The sequence below is a fragment of the Mchenga conophoros genome, linkage group LG16, assembly GCF_057382185.1.
Source record: "Mchenga conophoros isolate Kocher_MC1m ecotype Shallow Benthic linkage group LG16, M_conophoros_male_GT1.1, whole genome shotgun sequence".
Lineage (NCBI taxonomy): Eukaryota > Metazoa > Chordata > Actinopteri > Cichliformes > Cichlidae > Mchenga > Mchenga conophoros.
Window position 1 is genome coordinate 34,386,030 of NC_140541.1, and position 17,043 is coordinate 34,403,072.

Genomic DNA, 17,043 nt, shown 5'->3' on the forward strand with positions numbered 1-17,043 from the left:
CCCTTAAAAAAATCTGAGGAAACTCCTCAAGAGGAGGACAAAAAAGTATAACCTACAGCAAGTAAACAGTGTCTAACAAGCATGTCACCAATAAAGATTTTCACCTCTTATAAGAAATTGCCATACTGCTCTTTATGCTCTTATACTTGAGGCATTGCTTGTTTTCACATCCTATCAAAATACTAGACTGTAATGCTGATTTATATATGACTTCCCCCTTTAGGTTAATTTGTTCTTTCTACTCAACATCGTGCGAGTTCTCATCACCAAACTGAAGGTGACCCATCAAGCAGAATCAAGTCTGTACATGAAAGCCGTGAGAGCCACGCTCATCCTGGTCCCTCTGCTTGGAATTCAGTACGTCCTGCTTCCCTACAAGCCAGAGGGACGGGTCTCTTCGGAAATATATGACTACATCATGCACATACTCATGCATTACCAGGTGAGACAGCGGTTATTAATCAGTGTGAAGGTTTGAGGGGATTCTCGTCATTTCTACACATTCATATAAAGCATAGAAAGCCGACTGCCTGTGGCATCTACGGCAGTCTTTAACTGTTCTGTTTGTGTAGTTCTGTTGTCATTCGATCATGCATATTTATTTTATTATGAAAATTGATTGCTTTGTCTCCTTCGGTGCTTGAGACATGTATTTTAATAAAATCATTTGTTAAATGGACATTAACCTCATTGTTTTCTAGCTTTTAACAAGAGTCAAACATTCTCATTAGCCAGAGAAAAGACTTTGTTTGTCTAGCCCAGGCAAGAACAGCAGGAAGTAAGGCACAAATTATTTGAGTTGAAAGAGACTGAAATCCGTTGGATGTTGATGAAGCGTTATCTGATCATCTTGAGCTGTCCCAGTGTGCGCAGTGCAGGGAAAATGTCTTGAGTAACAGCCTGAATCAGCTTTCAAAATGTATTCACTTTGACCTCTTAAGTTTCCCTGCTTCACAGCACTTTAGACCCTAAGATGTTGTCTACAAATGACTTTCCTGAGACCAATTAGTAAGCTGTATGTCATCTCTCTTTTAATGTGTTTTTTTTTTTCATTCCAGGGTCTGCTTGTGGCCACCATCTTCTGCTTTTTCAATGGAGAAGTAAGACAGGGTTATGCCCTTTTATTATTCTTTTTTTTTTTTTTTTAGATATTTCAACACGTGTACACACTCTATCCCACACTTGTGCTGACCTCATGGTTGAGAAGGGTCATGCGTTGACAGGGTCATTGCCCTGGTGCTACTCTTCCAATGTTGGGGAAACTAATATGTAGTCATAACATTTCAGGCTACCAGCTTGATTACACTGAATGAAATTACAGCAAAGATACCCTAGAGAATAATCTAGCATGTTAAATTAAAAACTCTTGGAATGGGCTGTCCAAAGTACACCTTTGTTCAAAGGTCTTACTTTTTTGTCAGACCAAAAAAAAAGAAAATGCTGGTGATGCAAAAGTTTAGGAATGTTACCTTTCATTTTCTACAACCCAAGAAACTTCAGTCCAGGTCAGCGAATTACTAAAGTAGCTGACATCATCTTTGGGCATTTAGTAATAAATGGTAAAAATAAATCAACACCTATGATTCTGGATCCTTGCAAATGCATTGTTTCTACTTGCTTTCCCTGTGGTTATACCTAAAAAATGGAGCTTACAGTAGATTAAAGGAAGGTCAATTACAGCAGAGAAGCAATTTTTCAATAAACATTTTAAAATAAAATCAGCTTGTGCTTACAGCTGTTAGGTAAAGACAAAAGTCGGACTACTTCTCCAGCATTGCTCTCCACAGACTGAAAATTATGCTGCTAGCAAGCAGCCATGAGCTACATGCTGATTACTGTCAATTTTGCAGGCAATTGGTCTGCAGAGAACTTGACTTGAAGTGAATGGTTTACAAGATCCACTAAGTAACTTCCCTTTGATATTTATCTTGTGATTTTACTGTCATAGTGTGTCCTAACCCTGTGCTCATTATACGCTCAAAGAAAAAGTGGCATTGTTATTTCTGTACTCAGAAACACTGACTCAGTAAGGCACAATAGAACGACACTTTAATCAAAACACGTTTTTCTCAAAGAGAGCTTCAGAGAGAATTTACAGTGAAAGATAAACAATGCTATGTGAAGAAATGGATCATGCATGTTCCAGGTTTTGCTTTCAGGAGTGCCTCAACTATTCATGAAATAGATACACCAGTGTGCTGGAACCATCACACAGCTGCTGCAGACTTGTTGCTGCACATCCATGATGTGACATGTCCTGCCACATCCGAGAGGTGCTCTGTTAGACATAGATTTGGTCAATGTGGAGGCCATTTCAGTACAGTGAACTCGTGTTTACTTTGCTAGAAGCAGGCATTAGGAGGCGGTACACTGTGGCAATAGAGGGATGGGGATAATCAGCAACAACAGTCTGGCTGTAAAATTAGCACCAAGGGGCCCAAAATGTGACAAGAAAGCATATCTCACTCCATATCTCAGACTACCACCACCAGCCTGAATTGTTTGCATGCTTTCATGTTGTTTACACCAATTTCTGACCTTACCATCCGAATGCTGCAGCAGAAATTGATGCTATTCAATCTTTTTCAATCTTCCATTGTCTGATTTTTGTGAGCCTGTGTGAAACATAGTCAGTTTCCTGTTCTTAGCTACCAAAACTGGTCGTGTGCTGCTGCACTCCATCTGCCTCAAGTTTCGGAGTATTTGCGTTTAGAGATACTGTACTGCATCCCTTAGCTGTAATGAATGGCTATTTGAGTGACTGTTGCCATCAGCTGAAAGCAGTCTGGTCATTGTCCTCTGACATCTGAAGTCAACAAGGCCTTTTCTCCAAGAGAACACCTGCTCAGTCAATATTTTCTCTTTTTGGACCATTCTCTGTAAACTCTAGAGATGGTTGTGTAGGTTGCAGCCCGTCTGGCACCAACAACCATGACCCTTCAGCAGATTGTCAGTCTGAATGCCTACATGCTGTTGCTGCCATATGTTTGACTAATAAGGCATTTTTACAAAATAACAGTTGAATTGATGTCCCTAATAAAGTGTCTCTGTGTCACAAGAATCTAATGAAGAACTAGAAAACAGAAGCACCCCTCCCCTGGTTCTCTGTGTATATATGTGCCCTACTAACCCACAAGCCGTTTGTTCTCCTTTTCGTACCCTCTCTTCCTCCCTCTTTTTCAATTCTTTCACCTCTCATTAGTGCACTGAGATCTGCCTCGCCCAAGTCCCTAAGGCCTTGGCCAAACCCCAACCTCAGTACATGCTTACTGCATCTGCCATTGTCTACTAGAAACGTTGTTCAAATAGTCTCAAGTAGTGAATTACCATCCAAAAAATGAAGACATCAATATTATGCTGTGGTTAGCATAACAGCACACTATTTTAGAGTTAGGTAGACTCTCAAATTGCCCTCGAATTTATTACAGTTGTGCAAAAAATTTCCATGACGCCCTGCCGTTGTTCGTCCAGCAAAAACTAAAGCATCTAAAGCCCTTGTGTTACTTGGTACTTCTAGCTTTAAGCTAGGCTAGCCATGTCTCTGCTGTTTCTTGGTTGCTTACCAACAATGCTCCTGAGACTATCACATCCCAAAGGATGAAGTCATTTTAAGATCACATTTAAAATGTGGGAAATAAACAGATGTGCTTTCTCTCATAGATTAAGGTGATAAGAGGCATATCCCACTGCGCAAAGTGACGTCTTTTAGAAGTCATTTTTGGACGTATAATTTTGGTCCGCTGAAGGGGTTGTTTTGTAACAACAAGCGACGTCTTTTGTCTACATCCATTATACTTGTGTTGATGTCCGTATGACTTCCATGTATGGATTATTTATAGTACAAACAAATAAGTTAATTAAAATTAAAATAATCAATTAATTAAAATAAATAAAACAGTTAAAGCAAAACTGGAACTTTAAAAATAACAAGCAAAACAAAAAAAAAGAGAGACAATAAATCATGTAATCAAGTAATCCATATATTTATATGTATCATGTTGATAACAACAATTTTGATATTTGTAAATAAAAAAAAAAAAAAATGTATTAATCATGTAAATTTCCTGCACCTATCATAGACATCCACATGACCTCCAAAAATATTACCCAGTCTAAAGTTCAAATGTTGAACATCATATTAACGTCCAGGCTGGGTCATGGTTAGATGCCAAAACTGTGGACCTTGTTTGGACATCCAGAATAGATGTCCAGAATCGGTCATGGACCAATGGACCCAATATAGACATTATCTGAACGTCTATCCAACGTCCATTGTTTAGTGGTGTTATCATGTCTATGAGTCATTTTAAAGGTTTCATATCAGCACAGATAAAAGAAGAAATGCAGTCCTTCGCAGGGGAATATTTTCCTATTTTCTTTCCCGAGTATCAGAAAATGTGAAAATGCTTACCAATTTTTATTTCTACCACTGCTTCAACTTTTCAAGTTTCGGATAATATACAATCATCATCTTCATATTTAAGAAATTCATCAATGAATTTCTTATACCGCTTTATCAATTAATTGTCTTTGAGTAAACTATTTCACTGACTATGTGATAATCAGTTGTTTCATGCTTACACAATTGGAGCTAGAAAGCTTTTAGCCTATATAAACATTAAGACAAAAACTTCACCTTAACTTTGGCTCTGTCTAAAGCACAGCTGTCGAATGCCAGTCCTCGAGGTCCGGTGTCCTGACATCTTTACACGTGTCCGTGCTGCAACACACCTGAATAAAATTTAGTAGTTCCTTACCTCTATAGAACTTGACTATAGGCTGATGTGACAATTCAGCCATCTGATTTGTGTTACAGCAGCTTAAGAGTGAATGAACACTGTGCAATAAAAGTAGTTTTAGAATTATTATTTTTTTAAACTTACACTTTTATTAAAATATACTTGAGTAGGGTTGGGGGTTGCCACCTTGGCAAACAGTCAAGTCTTGCTAATGACCTACAAATTTTATTCAGGTGTGTTGCAGCAGGGACACTGCTGTAAATGTTTCAGGATACCGGCCCTTGAAGGGTAAAAGAATTCTGTTAACTGTTGTTTACCAATGTTGTGCTAAGATTTTACAAAAGTGTAATTGTCAGAAAGTCACCCTAGACTTTTCACAGATGTGCATGGAGAAGCTGGTGCCAAAAAATAAACCAAAAACCGAAGCAAAAAACCCCAAAAACATCTAAATATTTATTTTTGTATTTTGTTCTGCCATCTTATGCAAAATTACTTTGGGCTTATCACTTGAACTCTCAGGCTTTATATCACCTTTGAAAGCTTTCCTGTCAGCTAATATCTGATATATGATCCCTCTGGTCAGGTCCAAGCTGTTCTGAGGCGGCACTGGAACCAGTATCATATCCAGTTTGGCAGCAGCATAGGAAACCACTCGGATGCCCTGCGCTCAGCTTCCTACACAGCTTCCTCCATCACTGAGGTACAGGGCTGCTACAGCATCGACGGTCACTCGGAACACATGAACGGCAAAGGCTGCCACGACTCAGATGCCTCCATACTCAAGTCAGACAGCCCCTTCGCCTGACACAAACAGTGCTCTCAGACTCTGTCCATCCCACCATCACCCTTAAAATCTGCCACATGCTTGGAGCTCGCCATCCAGGAAAACTGGCCACTTCCCATAGATACATAGAGGAAAACGAGTGAGGGGGAAAAAGGATTGTCCATCCGGGCTGTCATGCATCTGAAGGAAATTATGACTTCTTATCCACACCAACACAGGTCCTTTAACTGTACTGTACGGTGAGCTTGATACAGCTACTCCTGCGCTGTGCTTTGTCTACAATTTGCATCTGAACTGCTTTACTTGGACTACGATGCTTTCAGATCTTTCAGCCTGACTAAATCATTTTTAAATCAATAATTACTGACTGCTTGATTATCCTCCCGGGTTCATGTTGTGCACAAAAGGCCTTTGGTTACACTGTAAATTCTTTTGACACAGTTAGTGCCAAACCAAGAAATCTTGCCTGCCTCATTTATTTTTTTCATTATCAATAATGAATCAGATAGGACGTCTAACATGTGCATATTGAAGTATTAAACATATCTGTATCTTTCACATGTTAAACTTAATTTATCAACATATTCTTGTTTATTAAATGAAAATGGATTAAATATCATACAGTATTTATGAAAGGTTTATATGTTACATGTTTGTTTTTTTTATTTTCAAAATTAAATACTGATATAACTTGCCAGCAGCACAGAAAACTTTTCTTTGTTTCAGTGTTTGTTCCTGTGTGTGCAGTTCATGCAGGCGATTTTGGTTCGCACCACTAGCTCACGCTCTTCATTTCTAGTCAAGATGTTTGCACCTGCTCAAGTGATCCTTACTAACGTGTGCATCAGTTAGGCCACATGGTTGCAATGTTTACAGAATATTATCAAAGAGAAGCCACATTTGAATGTTGACAGCCAATGGTGTGTTTCATTTGAACTTGGAATTTTCCCAACCAAAAGTTTGTTTTTTGTTTTTTAACTGGAACACCCCCCCTCAAATCTGACTTCCAATTCGCAAGGTTGGAGAATTCCCACCAACAACGATTTTACAATCCAGTATAGCAGTGCATGTAATCTGTAAAGCTTATATTGCTGAATACGCCATATTCAGAGCATTGACCACGTTTTGTGTGTGAACATGCAGCAGTGGTGTTTTCCAGCTTATAAAATAAGCAAAGCGCTATATTGCTAGTCATGCGTGAATGGCTCTACCTTGCGAAGGAGCAGAACGCCGCTAGGACGCACCCGGCTCAGGAGTGACATCACACCCCACTCTGATGTGCAACTTCCAAGGCAAATGAAATGCAGCATTTATTTAAAGACTTGGCTCCTTTAAGCACACATCACATTTACTTTTACTGCTGTCTTTATCCTTACCCCTCATAAAGCATTTAAAAATAATTAAGATGTCAACAGTACTCAGTTTTCAGACAGAATACAGGAAGTTAATTGGATGACGTGCTGCTTTTTCCAGTACCGTAGTAGGAAGAAAATTAAATCAAATTGAAGAAGACCACAATTATTAATGTTCGCATGAAAGAGGAGAAAGATTTAATTCCTCTTGTGTAATGAACAAAGCCATGTTTCTGTTTCTTTATAGTGCAACCGTTAGAAATTACGGTAGATTCACTTCCATCTTCTTTGAAGCCAGTACACATTATTCTTTTCTACCTAAACTGAATCTGTATCTTAATGTTAGCAAGTGTACTATCTGTACTAAAAAGCTTACCGATTTGTAAGAAACTTCAGGCCGCTAAATCCTGATATAGGTGGGATTACTTTTGCATTTTGTCCCCGTCTTTTTACAGGATAGTCATGCTACGAAACAATATCTTAAGGCCAGTATGAACGTTTGAGTTTAGTGATCTTATAATCAGTTTGCACATAAAAAATGGAAAGTGCAATAGAAGCAGGCAAAATCGTGATGCAAAATGAAGCAAGCAACATTAATGTCCACTAACCTGTCCTGCTACACTGAAGAAACTAAAAATGGCAAAAGAGGAGAAGCATTAGATCTGTGTGAAGTGTCAAGGAATAGCGTTCCTTATTTTCATGCATGAGCAAATTATACAAATCTCCAAAACTTCCACTGCCTGTTTGTTTTAGGTCTGACTGGTGCTTTCTCAGTTACTTTGATATGAATCCTACCTGGGGCAAAACCCTTCTTACCTCAGTGAACCAAATCTTTATAGTGATTAGTGGATAAAAATGCATGCATTAATTTAGCCTACTCTTATTCCCAGGGATGAAATACTGATGTTTTGTCAAAGCCTCTGGAGTCTCCAATACTTACAAGCTTGTGGTACTACAACACACCTAGTTTAAGGGGTCTCTTGTCCCCAAATCATCACATATTGACACTTGTAGAGGAGCTCTTGGTGTTGTATTTAACCACACTGGTTTAGAGCATTTTTTATACATGCAGGGTTATGAATTTAAAACTTGGTCCCTTCCTATGCCTGGTAGTTTTACTATTTACTACTATTATTTCTGTATGGGACGCCAGTGACATCTGATAGAATGTCAATATTTTGTGACCAGGGATGAAAACGCACAATTTACTCTTCTTTTTGGAATTTATTTAAAGGCTAAAAGTATTTTATTCCCCGAGAGTGAGGTATAAAGAAGACATTAAGGGTTAAGGTATATGATTTTATTTTTTGGAAAGAGCCCTCTGCTTTAGCACAGTGCTAATGCTAGTCTGCACACAGCCTTATTAAGAAGTGTACATGATAAACTTGTCACATTTTACACCACAAAACACTAAAAATTGTAAAAATGTGTACTGATAAAACAGTTTGAAAGCATTTACTGAGAAATGTGTGTTCTCATTCACATCACAGAACCTTCTTTGAACTTTTGTTTCTTTTTTTTTATTTGTCTTTTTTCTCTTCACTGTAAATCATTTTAACACATTTTCCATAATGCTGGGAACACACGTCACTATCAGTCAATGTAAATATTTTATAAATCTAACATTTCTGCAAAGGGGACAAGTGTGAGTGTGCGTATGCATGATTTATATATACAGTATAAATGAGTACAGTATACTCATGAAAGCATTCAACCACTGTCTGTGTTTTATTTTTTTTAATGGTAGTAACTCTTTCATAAGATTCATTTGTGAAAAATCTCATGGATATCTGAAATAACCACCAATGAAAAGGTCAATACATTTACATTGCTGGCTATTCATTTATGTATGATAACTGTTGTATGTTTCCATTGTCAGTCTTTAATACAGCTGTGACTTAAAGCACTTATTTCTACACTAAACAATGAATTGGCATATTTTTAAGAAACATTATTAGTAAGTGGTTAATGTTTGAGGCAAAACCAATCAGTTTGCGTCATATGTTCTCAGTTTTCATTCTGTATTGATTCTATGTGAGATCAGGCTTTAATATCCAACATACAGTTTGTAGTTTTATCATATCATATCTGCAGGACAGTTTCTTCATTTAAACATAAACAATACAATCTGCATGTATGGTTGACGCTGTACTGCTTTGCAGCACGTGATTCATGTACAATGGGAAAGCTATAAAGTATCCATAAATAGTCATTTATTGTGTAGTAATGCCTCATAATCATTGATGAAAGTAATTTCAGATTTGTGGAAACACCATAGGCTTTTGGTAAATGTAGTAAATCTTGTGTATCATTTAAGTTGTGTATTTATGTGTGAAATGTTTTCATATGACTCTCCAAAGGATTTGTGATGTCCCCGATGACACTTGGTAAAATGTTGTAAAGTATGACAAAAGTATTGAGGACTATGTCTGTAGGTTTTGTTTATACTGTACTGTATCTAACTTTGGTAGTCTTGACACATTGACTTCACACTGCTGTTTGAATGTAAATGGTTTTGTTTTATTCTCTGGATGTGAAGAACGTATATACACATATATTTACGTACAATGTCTCTTTTTTTATTATTTCACTGAATTAGACAATGTCGCTATCTTGTGTGTATCTACATACTAATACAGTATGTAGATACACAATATACTATATTAGTATACAATGCAATGTCTTTGCAATAGTTAAATTGCTGTCCTGCAGCAACTGCATCAGAATTTGTGGAGGAATTTCTGAACTTCTGTTTAAAATCGTTGAGGTTCTGGCTGGACTCTGAATGTAAACAGTGAATTTCTGTGAGATGGCAACAGATATGACAAACTAAGCAGACTGACTTTATGCACTGAGGTTGCTTCAAAGATAGCAACTGACTGCAAGTGGTTGTAGACTAGTCACTGTCTCTCAAAGGCAACAGTAACAATAATTATGGTTGTGCCACAGTCTCTAACCACCAGTTTCCTTAATTTGACTGTATGATTAGCAAAAGATACCCAAGCTAAAGACCTGCATCAAACTGCAGTACAATGTCCATAAAAAGTCCTGTTCAGGTTGCAAACTCTCGCCTGCATCATTCTACAGCCATTCAAGCAAATCTATTCAATTTAATACTTCGGTGTAACATTTCATATCATTCTCACTTGTCCCATCTACTATATACTTGATTTATGAGTTTTGTGTTGAAGTGAAACATCCCAAAAGAACACAGTGTAACTGAATTGTGTAGTTGATTTGACACGTCTGGGACTCTGTAGTGGGGGCTGTTGTAATGAGAAACATCTGCTATGTTGCCAAAGAGTCCCCACTGAAACCGTAAAAGCGAACAAACAAGCTTCATTTTTTTTTATGTTGTTCCGTTCCCGAATCCCTTAAGCGTTGGGTAATTTCTGAAGAGTCTATTAAAAAAATCATGTGATAATGGGAGATTATGACTAACAGCATATTAATACAAATTACTTAATTTAACCTAGTTTATGAGCAACATATTAACAGGTGACTAAGTGCACAAAACTTGAAAGTGTTGCAAAGTACAGAAAGACCATGAGGTGCAATAATATATTTTTTTTATTAACATTGCACAGACAAGTTGAATTTTATAGAGTGAAAAATGATTCATGGTCCCGCACTTTGATAGTTTGATACGTTTTTCACAAATCTATAACCTGTCATGTCTTATGCATTTAGAACTGTCTTAATTCTTCATGGCACCGACTGAACTAAGCGTAGGTTTCCTCACAGATTTTGGTCCATGGCTGCTGGCTGATGGTCAATCCAGCTGGAAGCTGCGGTACCATCAGTATAATGACAGTAGCATGGGTTGCTCTGATCTGTTTAAACACTGACTAGGAAAACTGAGCAATACATACTTTAAAATATGAAAATATGAGTTTTTTAACAGATATTTACCTTGATTATGTATTACAAACATCAGCCATCCATAACCTTAGCATGTTTTTATGTGTATAAGCTCCATTGACAAACCACGTCTCAGTGAATTTACTCTTTAATTTGGAATTAATGTTCATGCAAATCGAGACAATGTAGGGCTTAACACTGAATACAACCCTAATGCTACTAATGCTGTTCTTGGTATAATGTTCATAAATATTTCAAATAAGCAAGGTCTTAATGGAATATTTAGCGGTATAATATTATTTATGAGACTATGAGAGATTATATTGATGCTACTGAGAGTGTGCACTTTAGCAGCACACTATACTTTTAAGCATTAAATTCTGCTAAACAAAGTTGTCTACTCAAATGAGTACAAAACTGTAAAACACTATAAAGGTAAAGAAAATCCAGCCTTCTACAGTATGCATCCTGCTTTGTCCAATTAAGACTCCCGGCACCACACATTTACTGCCCTACTGCTTACAACAGCCCAAGCTGACATATGGAATTTTTTATGACCCTTATCTGGCTCAGCATGTGGCAAGACAGGTTCGCTCAAAGCCACAACATGCCAACTGGGCAAAAGTTTTAAAAATATAATTTTCCCTCAGTGGTGAAGAATTGTTAAGAAACACAATTCCTGTAGTTATATGTCAGCAGACATTTCATGTCTTTTTCTTTGCTGCTTCTGGCTTGTATCCCTCTTACGTGACCTGAATAAGTAACTATGTACACTACTGGCTGAAAAAAGGGGGAGAGACTGCTTTAGGTTCCTGTCACCTGCACTTAGCCTCAAAAGCTGTGGTACAGCTGTACACTCCACACAGTGCACAACAGGGAGTTGTGTTTTTTTTTAATTTTCTTTTTGACATTGTGTACTTTCTTCTGCACCTTCGCCCAAATGAGCTATATTTCATATAAATGGCTCAAAGCATAAATAACAAAAATAAAATTAGGGAACAAGTCTGTTAAACTTCAGGGGATGTCAAGCTGTCCCGTTAGGCAGCACTAGTCATTGTGAATCAATTTGACATCCTTTGGTGCAAAAGAAACAGGTACCAACATGTCTGTCCACTGGAGAGGAAACGACAAGATCAAAAGAAATGGTTTTGCAGTTGGTAGCCTGCTCACTCCTTATCCTGACTAATTGTTTCCTATTTTTACTTTCTACTAATGTATGAGACAAATACTAGCATGAGATGGTACCTGCAGCCCATTGAGATAGCACTGGTACTCCAGTTCCTCTAAAATGATACATCTATACATGCTGTAGAGGAGATAAACCAGGGCCACGGATGAGCATCAACCCGGCAAACAGGACTTGCATCTGTTCCTTTGTGTTTCAGAACAAACTGTCAGAATCAGCCTCCATCAGGGTGACATGAGGTCCTTCCTTGGGACCTGTGTTCAAAGCTCAGCACAGTGCAGCGTGATTTGCTTTTCCCAGAGAACATTAAAACTGGCAGGTCCACTGCTGGCACCTCATTTACTTCACAGATGAGAGAAGGTTCCCACTGAGCACACGTAACAGATGTCAAGAAGTTTGTAGGTACAAACTTGTTATTGCACTGTCATGGTCCTGGGTCGAGTGACCCAGTGTTTGAGTTTTATGTATCTTTTGTATTAATTTGTGCCCTAGTTTAGCTCATCTAGTTTATTTTGAGATTGCTGTTTAGTCCTTTGTTCCTTAGTTGTTTATGTCATCTCCCCCTGTACTAAGTCTCCCTGGTTCATGCGTCATGTCTGCGTGGTTATGTTTAGTTCATGTCATGTCTAATCTCCATGTTTCCTGTTTTACTTTGAAAGTCTGTATTCAATGTCAGTGTATTCAGTTTCACTTCTCCCGTCCTGTCGTTAGGTTCATGTGTGTCAGCTGTGCTCCCATGTGTGGCCACTTCCCCTGATCATCCCTCATGTGTATTTAGTCTCTGTGTTTCATACGGTCTGTGTCATGTCGTCTGTGTTCCTACCCTCCATGTCCTCACGGCCAGTCTGTACAATCATCGTCATGGTTTTCTGAGTCTCCTTGGTTTATCAGTATCTGTTTCCCAGTTTAGTTTAGGTTCAGTTTAGTCACGGTGTTTCTGCTTTGTGTTGAGACCTGTCATCAGCCACAATAAAGGCTCGCTTTCAGTTTAAGTTTACTGAATGAAATGAATGGCTGTTAAATGGAGTAAATTCTGAAATCAGTGGATGAATGTAAATAGTCCAGATTCAGTCTGTAACAAGCTCAATAGGATATAGCTGAACAACAAATGATGTTGTTAGCAAAGGGTTGTTTTTAAATTAGATGTGCTCTTACTGCTCCTTTACATTAAAAAACTAGACATTATTGGTGTTCTTGGCAACTTTTGCCGGTTGCTGCTCCAATAACCTTTCTTTTCACAAGACAGCTTTTGCTAGCTGAAAGATCCACCATATGCTACCTACTCAGCACCAACATCATACATAACTGTCACCGCTGCACCAAAATGACACTGTCACGCTTTTGGTTTAAACTGAACTGAAACCATAAAATGAGTGAGAATTTCATTTTGAAACAGCCGTTGCCTCATTACACCAAAATGTACTTCGGCTTTGCATAGCAAGAATGGCAACAACATGAGCTTCCCATTAAGGAAAACCAGTTACCCTCTTCATTCATTTCACCACAACAATACAGTCCACACCCCGAAACTGCACATCACTGACAAAACTGCAAAGGATGTGGAGGGGCGCCGATGTGTGCGCTCGTCACTATCTAATCGCCCCCCAACATGCACCCCTTCATGACAGCAGAGGAAATGGGAACAACAGGAGGTCTTTGGCTTAATGGAAACATTTACCCTGACTGATACTGATAGCTGCTGTATATACACACAGCAGAAGAGACACTGGAAAGAGGCCAAAGAAGTTTGTTTACGTTAGGGGGAACTCACAATTTAATATTTGCAGGTCACACAGGCGAGATTTTAAAGAATGTAGGCTGAGTGTAGGGTGAGTCTGTGTCATAGAAGCACGGATAACTCCCACACCTACCATATATCAACACGATCTGCATTGTTCCTCAAATATTTATACGGAGATGCAGGGAGATTCATCAATGTCAAAGAAAGGACAATTTTTTAATAAGAACACTTTCGTTTGATTTACTCTTTTAGGAATGCAGATAAAAATAAAGAAGAGAAATAAAGACAAACTGTATTAGTTTTGTTTTGTGGCTTCACCTTTAATCCATCCATCGCTTTTGTAATTTTCCATGCATCCGTAGAGTCATTTGACTCACTTATCCTGGGAAGGAGGATCAGAGACACAGCCTAAACATCCTTTTCTTCAGCTTCCCTCTGGGGCTTTCACAGGGATCCCATATAGCCAAATCTGAACGTTTTATGTCTGACATGGGGTTAGATAATACACATTGAAACAGATGATGTGACCATATATTTTTAGCAATCATGGGAAACTCGTGCCTTTAGATATATGATGGAATAAATGCATGGAGTTTTTAACCCCAAGAGACCGTTTCCTATATAAAGACTGAAATGTTCATCAGTACAGTAGCAGCATTTAAAACAGTTACTCGGTTTGTCAATCTTTGACCTTCATTTCATCAGTGTAGCAATTAATATGCCTCAAGGATGGTCTGAGTGAGGCAATTAAAGGCTTAGCTGCACTTCGGACTCCTGGATTGAGCAGTTCAGTAACATGCCAACATGCTAATTTTAGCTGCTTTACATTCTTGCTAATTCATTCTAAACCATTTCTTTTAGCCATGTTAGTCGTGTGGGTGATTGGTCACTTTGTTGAAGACTAAAATGTGAATAGATTTGCATTAAACAGGGTTCAGGTAGACTTGTTTCCTATTAGACACTTGTGCAAAACTGAGATGGTAGGCAGGGTGAGTATTGTGTTTGACAGCATTTTAGCATTCTAGCATTTTATTATGATGGCATGGGCATGCTACATTAGCTTAAAGCTATTGTGATCAAATATTCTGTCTAGTGCTTCAAACGATAAGTCAGTCTGCGGTTCATTTTAAGTTCACGTTGGGAAATATTCATCCTACTGTATTTAATAAATGAGTTTATCCTCCTGTGGCTAGTCAAATTGGTTTTAATAGGACACTATCTGGGAAATCTGACTTATTACTTTAGCACTATAATATACCAGGAAATTGAGCCTGACTCTGTCTGACCCCCCACCCCCTTCCTTCATGCACTCCTCCCTTGTGCTGTGATTATCTCCCCAGGCTTCTCTTTATATCCTGCAGCGTACATGTTGGGGCTACTTTGCTTCACGGTATAGACAGGTGCAGATATCTGAGAATCTTGGGGTCGCTTCTCTCTCTGGCCATGTGACATGAGGGGTTCATCAAGCCTCCACATTCCTTGGGAAACACTCAAAGGGGGTACTTTGGTGTGCAAGGACACCGTGACATTGTGACGGTATAAGGGGAGGAAATGTTTGAGAGACATAATTAATGTCAGTGAGTTAGAGTTTGTGAGAGGAGTTAAATATCAACTGAGAAATAACTATATTGTATAATAGTTGGTGCCACCACACATCTATTGGTTTATCTTTAGAGTCAGCTATTTCAGGTTTCAACATTCAAAAAATTGTTGCTGTTTCATTCATATTAAATTCAAATTAAGTTGAGGTGAAAACTGGCAATGAACTTGCACAAATTAAAGTATCAGAAGCACAAGAAACAAACAAAGAAATACTATAGTACTACAGTACAGTGATGGGATGAAACAGCAGAGCTAGAGCTTAACAAATAATATACTAAAAAAATTAATATAAAGTACCAGCAGAGCATACTGTATTATTGTATTGTATGCATGTGGTTTTATTCAAACTTGTACCGTTGCAGACAAAATATTGTGTTGCAACTACATAGAAATGTCAGAGGCTAATTTGACCCAAAAACAGAAAGTATCTCGATTATTTGTGGATAAGCGTGTTCAACTCAGCGTACACACTTTTTGTTTAAGAGAAGTTTCTGTCAGCAGCTTTCAGCCATATTAGCTGATGCTCTGTCTGTGAGTCTAAATCCAGCGTGTAGAGCTTCCAGGAAGTCCTAATGCACATCAGCCAGAAAGACGCTTGGCAGCTGACGATGGGAAGCGTAATGACAGGTGTATCATAACAGTGGCATGGACACTGCAGAAAGTGAGAATGGAAGGATAAGCTGTGACAGAGTTTTTGCATGTGGGAAATTAGAGCCGTGTGTCTTTCTATGTGAGCATTGTTGGCGTGTGTTACAGAATATTTTCGTCATGAACGAATGCAGTTCTGTATGCATATATTACCAAACATCCATACTCAAAAGTACTGTAATTCTGTCTTCAATTCAGTCCTGAAAAAATGCACGCTTTGCAGATTTGCAGTTCATGCCAGTTTTGCATTTGTGCCCATAGCAACAAAAATACACTCAGAGTGTACTGTAATGATCACACTTCCTCTGCCCTTGGATTTGACACCCGAGGTTTATGGATTTAACTCCTTGCTAAATCTGTCGCATGGAACCCAGAACAGATCAGCAGTCCAGCTGACACTAACACCATTGGGACTTGTTCCAGTTGGTCCTCCGGTGGAAGATCTTCTGCAGATCTCTTTTGTTTGTTTGATGCAAAAACAAGATCACATTTACAAACTGAAATAATTCAAGATCTTAAACTGGTGATATGCAAATTATTGTTAAAGGTTAGAAGTTGTGTTAAATACGAATAAATACTGTTAAACACAGCCACACTTGTTGGTTAGGTGGCCTATTGCATTCAAATGTGATGTATCAATAAGATGGATTTTCTTTAAATCTTCCGACTTATCATAGTCCCACCAGCTCATTCTCATTTCCAGAGTGTCATTCTGTTAAAGCTGCTCAAGGTGTACTGAAGGTGTCTCTCTGCCCCGATGAGTTGGAACTCCTAAGTCTTCATTTGCTTTGGAAGAGAGCTAAAGTATAGGGGTTTAACCTAACCCAAGATCTTTTCCTAAACCTAATGAAGTCAGTAAAAGGTATCCAGCAAGTGAGAGCGAAATCCAAAATGCAAAAAGCACCAGTGACATGTGAACCATGGTCTCGTGCTGCACAAAGCTGCAATTTAGCAAGTGCACAATTCTAAATTATAGGAATGTGTAAGCACAAAGACTTTTTTCTCCCTCTTTCTCCATTGTTTCCACCTCCCTGTTTCAGTTCCTTGGCTGGCACACTTGATCTCAATAAAACACTCGACAAGCTGCAGTATATATTACCCAGTCCTGCAACTCACTCCACTCTGCATTG

At 38.4% G+C, this 17,043-nt stretch overlaps 1 protein-coding gene across 1 annotated transcript in view; it reads left to right on the top strand.

Annotated features, from left to right (window-relative positions):
* Positions 1–9,430, top strand: part of calcrla (calcitonin receptor-like a) — a 29,037-nt gene extending 19,607 nt beyond the window's left edge. The window contains exons 11-13 of the mRNA XM_085249129.1: positions 224–442; positions 1,059–1,100; positions 5,323–9,430. Coding sequence (XP_085105255.1) covers positions 224–442; positions 1,059–1,100; positions 5,323–5,544 — 483 coding nt within the window. The 3' untranslated portion in view covers positions 5,545–9,430. The remainder of the gene's footprint in view (positions 1–223; positions 443–1,058; positions 1,101–5,322) is intronic.
* Positions 9,431–17,043: the final 7,613 nt, after the last annotated feature.